The 16,411-nt window shown below is 35.8% G+C and overlaps 1 protein-coding gene across 1 annotated transcript; it reads right to left on the bottom strand.

Moving 5' to 3' along the window:
• Positions 1–2,814: 2,814 nt before the first annotated feature.
• On the bottom strand, positions 2,815–8,927 carry LOC131951688 (kelch-like protein 8). Its single transcript, XM_059314047.1, has 2 exons — positions 8,848–8,927; positions 2,815–5,066 (listed from the first exon to the last, which is right to left on the bottom strand). The coding sequence occupies exon 2, from the start codon at positions 5,051–5,053 to the stop codon at positions 3,251–3,253; it is 1,803 nt and encodes a 600-aa protein (XP_059170030.1). The 5' UTR covers positions 5,054–5,066; positions 8,848–8,927; the 3' UTR covers positions 2,815–3,250.
• Positions 8,928–16,411: the final 7,484 nt, after the last annotated feature.

The following is a 16,411-nucleotide window of genomic DNA, read 5'->3' on the forward strand; positions in this document are numbered from 1 at the left end:
CATTTCGACTACCATTTCAGTGAAGTGGACGAAATGTAATGTATGCATATTAGATCATATTATAATGTTTCTCTAAACTTTTCAGTGTTTTTAGATAACGGCAATTAATATTTTAGTCGATTTCTCAAAAACCTTCAAAAGGTGATTTTTCGATCAAACTCGTATAAAGCAGCATATTTTAAGAACATTCCACCTCTATTTTTTCCCTCTAAATTGCGGTTTTTATCATTTCCATAGCCCGGTTTACCGGAAGAGCCATTACACACCAGCATACATATATTAGCATCCCGTCGACAAACGTTGTGGAATACTGTTAAAATTAATATAATACGTTATGATATAAAATCTTCTACAAAGTTATTGTCAATAATAAATTGGCTTTACCTATATTCTTACCTTATATATCGGATGGATCAATACGTCGGCACTCGCTCCTTGCCTTAATTATATATATTAATAAAAACTTAGCCCTAATAGTAGAATAATTGAAATGAAGATAAAATATTTATCTAATTAGAAAACCTCACACAAAATGCATGCCTTTTTCAATTTAAAACTTGTTTCTGGCAGAAATGATAAATGAAACCGAAAATGGCTAAACCAACTAGATCTATAAACACGTAGCCCTAATCAAGTGAAGCCATTGATGATTAACCCTAAGACTTCCTAAGTCCCTAAAACTATTTAAAGATGTAATAAAATGTTTGTTTGAGCGATAGGGTAAAAACAATTTAGTAGATTAATCTATTCGATAATTATTCTAACTACATCCTTAACTTTAGACCCTTATTTTTAATTTTTTTTTCCAGTTAGAAGTATTTAGTAGTCTGATGTTTCTTTAACTTGGGAAGGAGGAAATAAAAATGTGCGTTCTTTAATCACTTCCTATGAACGCGCTTCATTGGTGCGTTAAATAATATAATAAAAAGTGCGCAATGAATGTTTAAATTAGGGACTAACGTCAGTAGGGCCTACCAGATCTATAGTCATGGTCAGTAATAGTTGCGGGATTATGGATGGAGAAAGTGTTGAGGTTTAGTGACGTTGGGTTTATCTGGTGCGGCGCCTCATCGTGTCACCCCACCCCTTTTTAATGCCTAATTAATTTTTGATGATTTTCTGAAATCAGTAGGCAGTCTTGTTTTACTCTTTCCGCACTACAATACGCGCGTAATCATGTTCATTTGATGCGCAATATTGTTTAGTCATGCAACTTTATTGTAAATAGAAATTTAAAGTACTGAAAAAAGAATTGCATAAAGTTTTAAAATCAGGCTATTATGTAATAATACACTTTTATTTTCTCCTTTTAAGTTCTTTATTAAATAAAAGCTTTTTATTAAAACGTCATAATGCAATTTTTTAATAATTAGATTTTATTTTAATTTCATAAAAAAAACATTTTAATAACAATTTTTATGTAATAATGCACTAAAATGTAGAATATAATTGATTTTCGTTAAATATATTAACATTGTACTCTTTAAATAACTATAAACAAAAGCGTGGGTCATTTTATTATCTATTGGATACCTTTAATAATTTTTAGGAAGAGACCCACGCTTTTCTTCATTATATGTACTTTTGTATGATCTATTTCTAATTTAAATTATTAAATCTTCATTATTTGAAGTTTGATATCATCTAAAATCTAATTCAATATTATTAAATCTCTATTCTTTGCAATTCTGTGTCATGTAATTTCTAATTTAATATTATTAAATGTTCATTATTTGCCGTTCTGTTGCATCCAATTTCTAATTTTAGTATTATAAAATCGTCATTATTTACAATTCGGTATCATTCATTTTTTAATTGAATATTATGAAATCTTCATTCCATAAAATACCCAAACTCAGGCAAAAATAATCATCCAAGCTTTGTCTTAATATCTGGAAAATTAAATAATAAATCACGTTTACACCAGTCATAATTTAAAGTTAGAGCGTTGATAAACATCCTACGTTATGCTCAACTCCAACCAACTGGTGCTAAATAATAAATAATACTAAATTATACCAATAAGAGTCTGCATTTTCAGATTGCGCCTCTTTATAACGTCCCGAATAAATCGTTATTTTGTCAGCTTTTACCATTTTGTCAATGCTTCCCCAATTTCGGGCGTTAATTTATGTAGACTGTTTCGAGATCATTTTTTTTAATGCTTTTGAATCCAACCAGGAAGAGATTTTTTTACACAAAAACTACACCTCTCAAAACATAGTTTCTATGAAGAACAGTTGTAAATAAATATAATGGTAGCCAGTTAAGATATGCGGACATGTTTATTCCATGTTTTTTAGAAGTTAACACAAAAAACATACATTCAACATAAATCTGGTATCCGTTGTTTGTTAAATTGTGTATAGTTCACTATCAAATAACATGTATATGTTAATATAAATATTTGAATGTTGTATAATTTTTCACCGTTTTCAGCTAAAACATTAAATCATAGATTTCTTGTTCGCTTTATTCGATGTACGTGAACTGTAAGAGGCAACACTTGGACAATAAATGTGCCAAAATTGACCTCTAACTTAAAGCAAGATTCAGACCATACTTTTGTTTAGGACATGTTTCAACTATGGTGTGAGTTTGTTGTTGAAGTTGTAGAATGCGTGTTTCTTTGATTCTGTTTTAGGAGATGTGAGTTTGTTGTTGAAGTTTTAGAATGCGTGTTTCTTTGATTCTGTTTTAGGAGATGTGAGTTTGTTGTTGTTGTTTTAGAATGCGTGTTTCTTTGATTGTGTTTTAGGAGATGTGAGTTTCTGTTTTAGAACATGATGTACTGTGTTGAATAGGGGCCTACTGTGTGGGAATTTTTGTTAATCTGCTTTATTCTTATGAAATAAGAACAGTTGTTTCTTCAACTATCTTAACGTTGTTTTATTTCATTGCCCTTTTCATAATTCGCAAATATAAGTTTGGTCTTTATAAATTTAGTGAATATTTGTTTTGCCTGTTGAAACCCTTGATGTGGCACCAGTGAACAGGGTAGGTCTAGCATAGTTGATGTATGTTTTCTTTTTTTTAAGATACGCCCGCGGTGTTCCGATTTTATTGTGTGTTGATGACTTAATTAAATGAACGTCTCCACTATTATTTTATCGAACAAAAATTTCATGAAATAAGACATTCATTCTATGAGTAATGGCTCCGAGAAACATAAAAGCAAAATTAGAAAAGTGAATACGTTTTCTGTCCATAGCTGAGGTATTGTAATTGTATAAATATACCCTTGCAAATGTTAAAGCTTTTTTTGTATGATTTCAGTGAGGCATGATATAGGTAGAGTGATTGGAATAAAATTAGAATGAACACCATCGCCACCCCAATATGTAACACGATCAAAGTGGCCAGGAACTTTCTTCAATCGTATCTCATCAGGCGGGTCATCCACTGGGTGTTGTCCAAAAAGTATCAGTTGCTTCTCGTACGTCAGCCCGCCACACAATTCGCATTCAAAATGCCAGAGCTGGACCAGGAATTTAAATTCAATGCTGCTGGGTAAATTTACCACCAGCCACAGGCGGCCATCGGCCTGTAAAATGTAGCTGTGTTTGTCGTTCCTAAAGCTAATGAGTTGTTCTGCTGGTCCTTCTAGATTGTCTAATCTGGTCCACACTTTAGACACAACGTCCAGTTTATGAACGGATGTTTGTTTAACGCCATTACAAGACTCGGCTGAAAACAATATGAGATAATTTTCTAGAAACATGGCGTGTTTAACATCTACATTTTCTGGGAAGTCAGTTAATAGTTCCAAATTAGGATTTTCCCTTTTCGGGTTGATGGTATTTACGGACTTATCATCTATGTTTAAAATGTAAATAAAGTCTCCGTGTGCAGCTAACAACAAATTGTCACTTGGCAGGTCTATCACTTTATTCCAATTGTTGTCACTAAACACAAACATTCGACACGGTTCAAATGGCAGGTTCTCTTCTGTTCCTGTGGCGTATAACTCACCCTCAAAACAAACAAGCTGAATATTGTGCTGTAAAAGTGTACATTTTAACATTTTATACAACTTTTCGTCGGATGCGCATTGAACTTCAAACCGTCCATTACTTGTATTAACTCCAGCATTTATGTACCGGCTACAAGATCTTTGTATAGCTGATGATGGCCACTGACCGTGTTTAAAATCTTGCAGGTTATAGGTTAAAGCGTTGGAAATGATATTTTTTGAGTCATTATTTCCCGACAGAATGTCCAAGTTATAGACGTGAAATAAAACAGCCGGACTTACAAGACTGATTCTCACTAACTTCAAAAGCTCTGCAAGTTTTTCTATTCTGGTCGAACGCTCAGTAACACACGGATGAAGTGTTGTGGTAGAACATGTATTATCTGCATCAAGCTTAGGGTGTTTGTTTTGGTTTTGATTGACACTTTTGCAAACAATTTCATTAAGTCCTTCGATACTCTCATTATAATCAGAATTCGTATCAGGTGAGTACTCGGCCCATTTGATTACTGATTTAAGAACTAAATCTTCTTTGTAGACAACTAGATCTTGGCTTTTTATCAAATCACGAACTTCATTAAAAGACATTTGTAGAAATATTGTTGAATTTCTAATGTGTTCGAAGTTTTTTAACATGAATATATGGAGGTGATCGAGTACTCGTTTTATGTTAAAACGCTTAGCATTTGTATACATGTTCACCCATGTATCTACTGTTGTATTTTCAATAGCAAAGCTCTCACACAAATCGACTAAAAAACGTATTTGCAGCATGTTCGCACATCGCCAAACCTCAAAGAGATTTCCTAAAGTTAAAACAATTTCACCGCTGTACAGTGTGTTGAGTATCATCCGGAAAATTTCACACGAAACATCATTTAAAACACACAAGTTTTCTGTGACTTCTTTCATACCAGACCTAAACAGCGCTTTGAAAAATTCTGAACACGCCGCTAGGATGAGTCGATGACATTGAATGGTTTCATCCTGAACTTTCACAGCGTAGTCAAATAAAATGTTTTCATCCCACACATTCTCCAGACCTTTGAATATCTGGGCACGAACGTCTTGTTTGCCCATTGTGTTTATAAATCTGAAATTTAAATTTAAAATTAACTCAAACGCATTCAGAATTGAATGATAAGAAAATATTCACATGAGACAATACGTGCCAAACATTTTTAGAAAAAATATTCGCGAACGGCTTTTAAGATTTTATTTCAACGTTGTGTGGATTTGGACTAATTGTCTTGATGGAACAGCAACCTTTTCACAAAACAGCTTTAATCTCGGTCAGTAAATTAAACAGCTGGATCAGGTAAAGTGTGTGATATCGTGTGATATAGATCAGTATATAGTGTGATTTATCGTGTGATATAGATCAGTATAGTGTGTGACATTGTGTGATATAGATCAGTAAAGTGTGTGATATCGATCAGTATAGTGTGTGATACCGTGTGATATAGATCAGTATAGTGTGTGATTTCGTGTGATATAGATCAGTATAGTGTGTGATTTCGTGTGATATAGATCAGTATAGTGTGTGATATAGATCAGTATAGTGTGTGATATCGTGTGATATAGATCAGTATAGTGTGTGATATAGATCAGTATAGAGTGTGATATAGATCAGTAAAGTGTGTGATGTCGTGTGATATAGATCAGTATAGTGTGTGATATAGATCAGTATAGTGTGTGATATCGTGTGATATAGATCAGTATAGTGTGTGATATAGATCAGTATAGTGTGTGATGTCGTGTGATATAGATCAGTATAGTGTGTGATATAGATCAGTATAGTGTGTGATATCGTGTGATATAGATCAGTATAGTGTGTGATATAGATCAGTATAGTGTGTGATATCGTGTGATATAGATCAGTATAGTGTGTGATATCGTGTGATATAGATCAGTATAGTGTGTGATATAGATCTGTATAGTGTGTGATGTCGTGTGATATAGATCAGTATAGTGTGTGATATCGTGTGATATAGATCAGTATAGTGTGTGATATCGTGTGATATAGATCAGTATAGTGTGTGATATCGTGTGATATAGATCAGTATAGTGTGTGATATCGTGTGATATAGATCAGTATAGTGTGTGATATCGTGTGATATAGATCATTATAGTGTGTGATGTCGGCATTCTATACCAATACATGATCAAGACTAACAGCAAAACGGCGCGGGGATTTTAAAACGTGCTCTGAAAAATTAGCAAAAAATGAAATAAATATTAAAGTGTCAAGTTAACTTGGACTTATAACCTATGTAAACATTCCTCTACAAATATTGTTTTCCATTGGGCAGATAAATCAGCTTTCGTGTTTCTTGACCTCAGATTATGAAAGGAGAGTTTGGTCAGCACTATGCCCAGCAGTTTTTACTTTCTCTAGCGTGAGTTAGCCATTAGAGTGGGGGGGGATGGGGGGGAGGGATTCAGGGACGTTCATGTGACTTGAACCCGGATTCGAACTCAAAACCTTCGGGTTAGCATTCTAGCGCTCTACCTCTAGGCCACGCCGTCCCATATTTTTTGTTCTATGAGATCTTGTCAATTTTTAGTTTCCCGGTATTCCATGTAAAACTCCCTGTGTTCGCGTCAACTTTCGATATTTCTGTATGTGGTGTTGTCAAAGTCCAGTATTTCTATATATGACCCTGTCAATTTTTGCTCTTTGGTTATTACTGCCTATTTGTCTGTAACATTTCTTTTAATAGCCCCTGTCAATGCGGTGCTAGTATGAGCTGTATCAGGTTCCATCTAGTCATGGGCCACTGATTAACCTGCAGTGATAAGTGATGGGCGTGTACTGTGTAGATAATCCACCTAAGTCTTACAAGAGTTAACTTCCTTGACAAACGTATACGTTTTATATTACGCCAAATTGAAAGTTTGTTCCCGATGGGGAAGGGGGGGGGGGGGGGGAAATGGGCGCCAAATTGAAAGTTTGTCCCCGGGCGCCGGGAAGGGTAGCTACACCTCTGATCTAAATCTCAATTATCCTTTGTTAGAATCGTGGGGAGCAGCACATAGTGGTGTGTCTAGGTCTAAGTGTCGCACTTAATCATAACATGTGTTAATCTGTTGATTACGGCTAATCTAACGGCTAATCTAACTTAATCAAAAGTCTTAATCTGTTGATTACGGCTAATCTAACGGCTAATCTAACTTAATCAAATTTCTTAATCCGTTGATTACGGCTAATCTAACGGCTAATCTAAAATAATAAAAAGTTGTGTTAATCTGTTCATTACGGCTAATCTAGCGGCTAATCTAACTTAATTAAAAGATGTGTTAATCTGTTAACTACGGCAAATCTAGCGGCCAATCTAACTTAATTAAAAGATGTGTTAATCTGTTGATTACGGCTTATCTAACGGCTAATCCAACTTAATCAAAAGTTGTGTTAATCTGTTGATTACGGCTAATCTAGAGGCTAATCTAACTTAATTAAAATATTTGTTAATCTGTTGATTACGGCTAATCTAACGGCTAATCTAACTTAATCAAAAGTTTTGTTAATCTGTTGATTACGGCTAATCTAACGGCTAATCTAACTTAATCAAAAGATGTGTTAATCTGTTGATTACGGCTAATCTAACGGCTAATCTAACTTAATCAAAAGTTGTGGTAATCTGTTGATTACGGCTAATCTAGAGGCTAATCTAACTTAATTAAAATATTTGTTAATCTGTTGATTACGGCTAATCTAACGGCTATTCTAACTTAATCAAAAGTTTTGTTAATCTGTTGATTACGGCTAATCTAACGGCTAATCTAACTTAATTAAAAGTCTTAATCTGTTGATTACGGCTAATCTAACGGCTAATCTAACTTAATCAAAAGATGTGTTAATCTGTTGATTACGGCTAATCTAACGGCTAATCTAACTTAATCAAAAGTTGTGTTAATCTGTTGATTACGGCTAATCTAACGGCTAATCTAACTTAATCAAAAGATGTGTTAATCTGTTGATTACGACTAATCTAACAGCTAATCTAACTTAATCAAAATTCTTAATCTGTTGATTACGGCTAATCTAACGGCTAATCTAACTTAATCAAAATTATTAATCTGTTAATTACGGCTAATCTAACGGCTTATCTAAATTTATCAAAAGTTGTGTTAATCTGTTGATTACGGCTAATTTAAGGGCTAATCTGACTTAATCAAAATTCTTAATCTGTTCATTGCGGCTAATCTAACGGCTTAGCTAAATTTATTAAAAGTTGTGTTAATCTGTTCATTACGGCTAATCTAACGGCTTAGCTAAATTTATCAAAAGTTGTGTTAATCTGTTGATTATGGCTAATCTAACTTAATCAAAAGTTGTGTAAATCAGTTGATTACGGCTAATCTCACGGATAATCTAACTTAATTAAAAGTTGTGTCTATCTGTTGTTATTTCTAGAATCTATAACGCTGCGACACACTGATATAGACAGCTGAGTGTTTAGCATTTCTAGCTCAAATCTTACGATTTGGGATTAGCGTTGTCGAGTCGGTTAAGCTCGTGGTTGCTAATCCGAAAAGTATTGTTTTCGAATCCCCCCCCCCCCCGGGCAGAGGAGGCTTAATAGCTTGGGATAGCTTGGGATAGCAACCCTTCTAGAAGAGACGACTACAAAATCAAACAACTGTTGCCTTGTAGTTTGTTCTTGATTTGCCAAATGGAAATGGAAGCAAATCCGAAAAAGAAAAGAAGGCTGAAATCGGAGTCAACGGTCTAAAGTCTAAATGGCACATAACAAGTTGACACGTATACTAAATCGTGTTGGAGGGAACCCATTCCAACATTACAATAAAAAAAGAAGAAGAACAGCGTATCTTAGCTGCGACACTATTTTTTCTAATATTGTCAAACTTACCTGTTTAATTTGATGGATAATACTACTCTCCTTTTTCCTGAAACCTTAAGGGCGGAAGTAAACAGTGATGTTTACTACTGACAAGATGAATGTGCGCGGCTTGCACGACTAAAATAAAACATTTACAATAATGAACGGTGCGCAAAAAGGGAAGGCATAGCTAAACATTCTTACGACAACCTTGTTGAATACATACGAAAACGTTACATATGTATTTCTCACTTCAAATGTTTCATTGAAACTAGATTCTACAAGGGATAAATTTTGGCACAATTTAATTGTTAATATGTGTAACTATTTTTTTTCCTGTTCGTAACCAGTACGAAATAGGATTTATTTTACAATCTGTTTCAACTCATTTTAGGCGTTGTGTAGGATATTAAATCTCACTTTACCAACTTCAAATATGATAAGTATTCTCATGTGAGGGGTAATTATTATAGTAATAGGGCTGGTAAGTAGGTCATCAACCAGTTATACGGCTCAATAAAACCTGCATGAGCCAAAGAACTGGTTGGTGACATACTTACCAGCTCTATTACTTTGTGTGTTTTAGACTGTTGGGTAATAGAAAGTTAGTTTTCCTAACGTACGTCAGGTATGCTACCCTCAGAGTTGGGTGTACTCAGGGACGGGCTACTAAAACATCTTTTATACAATCGCTACGCGATTGGATATTCCGGTCAGTCTAAATAACCAAAGCTCACTGTTAGGATTGTTACGTATAAATATAAGCGTAGATTTAGAGTAGCGTCCCTTTTGTTTACATGTTTTCATTACCCTTCAAACTATAGTCTATTTTAATTATATTGAGATTAAAGAATGTAAACAAACAGTACACACAATTATGTAGCATAGGAACGATTGGGAGGGTAGTGATAAATAGCAAAGGAAACTTAGAGGTTAACTAGGGTATAAAATGTGGGATTGGAAAAGTTTGTGGATCTATTCTCTAATTGGCAGCCTAGGTCTCGTACGTACTTTCAAACAATGAAGTCAATCATTCACGGACTTCGTGTTTGTTTATCGTCGACCCTGTCCTCATCTCATCTTACATCCCAGCAGTGGCGTAGCGAGGTGGGGTGTCACCCGGTGCGGCACTTGATGGTGTCATCCCCCCCCCCCAAAGGCGTAGCGACAAACTTTCAAATTTTCGAACTTTCGATTTGCACCCCCCCCCCCCCTTCAAATTTTTCTCTACATATTTTACTATTTTTGCCTTGGTGTCACCCCCCCTAAATGGTGTCACCCGGTGCGGTCCGCAACACCCCGCCCCCCCCCCCCCCCTCGCTACGCCTCTGCATCACAGCACTCTCCTTTGTGAAAACTACGACGATTAAAATAAACGAGCCGACTCGCGGCGTACCATACGCCGCTATGTAGTGACGGGGTGAAGACCTCATGATAGACACAGTTATCCAAATGGGGTGGGTGGGTACACACTGTTGCGCATGCCTGGAGAGCGAGGGAGGGGGGCGAGCGGAGGGTTAGAGAGTCGGCGTGTGTGTGTGGTGTTCCGCATGGTTGGGTTACGTAGAGGATTATATATATATATATAGATTGACACACATATGTGCCATGCTATAAAAAAAACTAATTCTAATTAGTTGATTTTTTGAAAAGATTAGAAAAAAAAAATTCCAGCTTATGATGCGACTATTTGAAGTTTATATCTTTCTGTCTGAAATAATAAAAATATTAAGTGCAAAAGGCTAGTCATATTTTTTTTTTTTTTGAAAATTAAATATGAGCTTATTATCACATCAAGGTATTGCAAGAGAAACATCCGACAAGGAAATGCAAATAAATAGCAGCTGTAGTATGTGATGATATAACTACTACTCCCCTCTGATTTTTCTAAGGTCTACACAACAAATAGTATTGTATAAAAGGAAGGGTTGAAATATTTTCAAGAGAGACAACTGCTATTAGTTTATACTATCAAGATAAAGCATTTTTACACGGTTATCGCCCTTACGCTGTTCTATGATCAAGAATATATATGCATTTATTTTCTTGAACAGACAAAACTGGAGTAATATTTATTTTAAATTTAAAGTATCGTCATCGGTACAAAATGATAGATGTTCATCTCATTTGATGGTGATGTTGTCTCTATTTAATGTAATAGTTGCTTAAAAGTAGCACCGAAGTGATACAAAATGTTCTCAACACATTCACCAGACATTCGGAGATAAATCACTTGTTTAGTGACCGTGTATACAAATCTGAAATATGATTTAAAATTCTTCAAATGCCCTATTAAAAATTGTAACTTTAAAAAAAATGTACATTAAATTGAAATGACGGAAGAGGTATGGAATACGTTTGGTATCAAGGTACATGACTTAAACATTTCTCTGAGTTAACCATGGTACTTAATTATTGTAGACAGCTTAGACGGCACGTCTTGTTTCTGGCTCGACATGTAGAGCCCCTAAGGGGGCGCCAGTAAGGTTAAAAAAAAAGCTGATTTTAAGTAGGGTATTGAATTATATATACAATTGTACATCAACTGTGAGGCACCATAATATAAACAGTTAAACATAGTGACTGGTTAAAAACGCCACCTACCTTTCCAACTGGGTGGGGGGTTCACTAACTTGAATAACAATATATATATATATATATATATATATATATATATATATATATATATATATATATATATATATATATATATATATATATATACACATTAGCGAGAGGGCGCAAAATGGATGGTTCGCCCCGGGTGCCGGAATGGGTCGCTACGCCTCTGATCAGTTATACAGGGGACGTAACTACGATACACAAAATAATAAGGGACGTAACACGAATGAGATAAAAAAAATATTAGAACTTCTTGGATAAAACCAAACAGGTGTAATAGTAAAATGAACGTCTCTTTTCGAAGCTAACGGTACATGGGACAAGTGAAGTAGAGTTCACCCGCTTCTGTGATTTCGGCATATGAGGGAATAATGTGCTCAGCACTAGACCCAGCCGCCTCTACATTTCCTAACATGAGTTCGGTACCAAAAACAGCTGGGTCGACTCAGGGTTGTTGCATGCTTTAAACCATGATTCGAACTCGAGACGTTGGGTTACCAGTCTAGTGCTCTACACTGTTCCATGTTTGCTGCAATTAATATTGTTTTTCAAAGTTTTTTTGAAAATTATGAAATATGGCTTGGTGTTTTTTTAAATTTTCATATTTAGAACCATTATTCAACTTCTATTGATAATGCCTTATTATGTAAATTATCTAAGTGTTTATGTACCCGCCTTTCCAACCCTTGTTTATCAATTACATTTACACTTGTTCACAATGAGAATGAAACAACATTCAAATAGAATTCAATTAGAAAAAATAACAAATACTTCACTGAGATGTGACTGTTGACGAAGTGTTTAATCTTTTGAATACCTCTCAAGTTCCCTAAACTTCAAGAGCGCCATACACATTGGTTTCTGATAGTGGCCTAAGGGGTCAACCATTTTTGACATCCACAATAAGATAAACGTGCGCCATTTGTGAGTCAGAAATTTTTTTTACATTATATTACGTTGCACAAAATGTTTCTTTTATTTAGGCAGAATTATGAAACGAGAGGTGTTGTCACTGTAAATAATATATATAATGCCAGATTTAAGTGGACTAAATGTCGGTTAGGGAACGGCGTGGCCGAGCGGTAGAGAGCTAGCCTGCTAACCCGAGAGTCTCGAGTTCGAATCCGGGTTCAAATTAGTGGAACGTCCCTGAGTCCGCCAAGCTCTGATGGTTACCTAACTTTCGTTAGTTAACTAACATTAGTGAAACAAAGGCGGCTGGGCATAAGCCGAGGTAACCTGAAGCAGATGAACTCTACTTCACCTGCCCCATGTGTCTTGGGCACGAACGGGAAATGATGATCACTTCTGACAAACCCGTTGTGGTCTTAGAGTCAGTTGCATTATACATAGCCGTCTTATTTATTAGAGTCAGTTAAATCATAGCTAGTAGACTCATGTACTTCTTATAGAATGGAGTCATTGACATCATAGCTGTTAGAGTTATGGACGTCTTACAGAGTCAGTTACATCATATCTATTAAACAGATTGACGACCTACAACCTATCAAACGGTTACAGAAGTTTCTAAAAATGTTACAGTAGTGAAAAGAAACTGTTAGAGCAACGAGAAATATTTTTTTCATGATATTCATGAGTCCACCAGTTATGTCGAAACTGACTGAAGTAAGCAGGACATTAATGAGTCTAAAAACTATGATGTAACTGACTGAAGTAAGCAGGACATTAATGAGTCTAAAAACTATGATGTAACTGACTGAAGTAAGCAGGACATTAATGAGTCTAAGAACTATGATGTAACTGACTGAAGTAAGCAGGACGTTAATGAGTCTAAGAACTATGATGTAACTGACTGAAGTAAGCAGGACATTAATGAGTCTAAAAACTATGATGTAACTGACTGAAGTAAGCAGGACATTAATGAGTCTAAGAACTATGATGTAACTGACTGAATTAAGCATGACATTAATGAGTCTAAGAACTATGATGTAACTGACTGAAGTAAGCAGGATATTAATGAGTCTAAAAACTATGATATATCTGACTGAAGTAAGCAGTAGGAGTCTGTAGGACTTCCATGACTTCCTGGCTGTGTATTGAACAGATAACAAAATCGCTCTCAAGTGACATAGAAAGCAGAAAAATTCGACATATTTAGACCATAATATAGTCTTCAGTCTCCCTTGATATAAATTCGAGTGTAACCGTTTTTTTAACAGCTTTAACGTTGGATTATTAGTCTGAATGAAAAAATTACAAGCCCAGGTCAAGAAATAATTAGTAATGTCAAAATACTAATAGCAAAACATCAGCTGTACGCTCCAAGACCATAATGATTTTTTGCACGACGTTTAGTTCACTTGATGATTTAAGATACCGATGTCCGATAATAGACTCTTCCAAAAATAGGTGTGGTAGGTTGTTGGTAATATTGTAATCTCGACTAGTTTTATGGTTAGAAATAAGGGTAATGCGTAGGGTAGGACTAGGGTTGGGGTTAGGGATAGGATTATTATTGACATTAGCAAGACGTGTGTGTATTTTAGTTAACAACCAGTAACCTAACACCCTATTTTTAAGAAGATTCTATTATCGGACACTGGTTTTCATGGGCTTTAGTAACGACTTCATTTTCAGGACTAAGACCGTAGGATCTCATTCAGCTCATTGATAAGCTTGAGAATTCATAGAGCTGACCACACAACTAATTCAAATAATCAGGCTAAAGTAACAAAAAAATTAACACTTTCTTACCACAGATCTAGATCTCTATGTAAAACTATGAAATCTGATATCGTATCTCGCCGTTTAAAAGTCTTAAAATTTCTTTCCCTATTGGTTTTATATGTATAATGTTTAGATGAATATTTAGTAATTAACGTAAAATGAAGAAAATTTAAATAAAATCTAAAGTTAAAAATTTGAGGAAATGTTGAAGTGTGTTAGAACATTAAAATTTATTGTACACGTTCCAGCAAAACGAAAATAATTTTAAAAAAAAGAAAAAAAACACAACCAACAACATCAGAAGTCTTAAAGATTACAGAGGCATCATTTACGACAGAATCAAAACACAGGTGAAATAAGTAGGCCTACTTAACACTGAAACTGTCATAATTAATTATATTGCTGTATTAAATATCACATAGATTAATCTTATAAAATTATAATTAAAAAATCTTAAGACTAATCTTAAGAATTTATCAGGATTTGTTTTTACATTTACATTTTAGTCCCTTTCTATCAGATGCTAGGAATATAAATATTGAGATGGACCTTCATAAAATAGCTAAATATATTGGCTGATAAAGGGAAATAATTAAATAAAAGTATGTAACTGATTTGGGACGCGTGGCCTAGCGGTAGAGAACTAGATTACTAACCCGAGAGTTTCGAATCCGGGTGAAATCAGTAAAACGTCCCTGAGTCCACTCAACTTTGATGGGTACCTAACTTATGTTAGGGAAACAGAGGCGGTTTTGCTTAGGACCGACCACACTACCCCTTCGTGTGACGAGGTCTCTGAAGCAGATGAACTCTACTCCATCTGCCCCATGTGTCTTGGGCACGAACGGGAAATGATGATTCAACTAATTTAGCATGCAGAATTACAATATGTTTAGCCAGTTTTAAACGTGAAAACAAATTACAACTACCCTGCAAACAAGTAATTGCAAAAATGATTAATATTTAACAACACAAACTTCTAACTCACAAATAAACGAACGCATTACCTTTACCACATAAATACATTAACTACAACTCAAAATTTGAATCAACATTTGAAACCATATTTACATGCCATAAACGTATTAAAAACTCTCAAAATAATTAAGCCTACTAACGCGGATATCCCTACCAATTGCTGATGGTTATTTCTCTTCTCCAACAAACTGTTTACATGACAACAATGTTAAGTACACACTGTGTGTACTCAGGTTACAACGGACAGGTTCAGCATTAGGCAAACAGCAACAGGTGGATCATCAGGTACACAGCTACAGGTACAGCATCAGGCAAATTGTGACAGGTACAGTATCAGGCAAACAGCGACAGGTACAGCATCAGGCAAATTCTGACAGGTACAGTATCAGGCAAACAGCGACAGTACAAAATTAAGCAAACAGCGACAGTACAGCATCAGGAAAACAGTTACAGGTACAGCATCAGGCAAACAGCTACAGGTACAGTATCAGGCAAACTGCGAAAGGTACAGCATCAGGAAAACTGCGACAGGTACAGCATCAGGCAAACGATGACAGGTACAGCATCAGGCAGACTGCAACAAGTACAGCAGCAGGCAAACTGCGACAGGTACAGCATCAGGCAAACTGTGACAGGTACAGCATCAGACAAACTGCGACAGGTACAGCATCAGGCAAACTGCGACAGGTACAGCATCAGGCAAACTGCGACAGGTACAGCATCAGGCAAACTGCGACAGGTACAGCATCAGGCAAACTGCGACAGGTACAGCATCAGGCAAACTGCGACAGGTACAGCATCAGGCAAACTGCGACAGGTACAGCATCAGGCAAACTGCTACTGGTACAGCATCAGGCAAACTGCGACAGGTACAGCACCAGGCAAATGGTGACAGGTAAAGCATCAGGCAAACTGCTACTGGTACAGCATCAGGCAAAATGCATCAGGTACAGCATCAGGAAAACTGCGACAGGTACAGCATTAGGCAAACTGCGACAGGTACAGCAGCAGGCAAACTGCGACAGGTACAGTATCAGGCAAACTGCGACAGGTACAGCATCAGGCAAACAGCTACAGGTACAGCATCAGGCAAATGGTGACAGGTAGAGCCACAGGCAAACAGCGACAGGTACAGCATCAGGCAAACAGCGACAGGTACAGCATCAGGCAAACCTGTTAACGTAGATTTTAATAAGTTAAATAATGAAACACACTGAGTTTAATTTTTACTCACACCTGATCACAAATTTACCACGTTTTTTTTTTGTTGTTGTTAAAGAAGATAAACATCAAAACACAACATTGG

This window comes from Physella acuta, unplaced genomic scaffold (assembly GCF_028476545.2).
Source record: "Physella acuta isolate Inbredline_101_S28 unplaced genomic scaffold, ASM2847654v3 ptg000822l, whole genome shotgun sequence".
Lineage (NCBI taxonomy): Eukaryota > Metazoa > Mollusca > Gastropoda > Physidae > Physella > Physella acuta.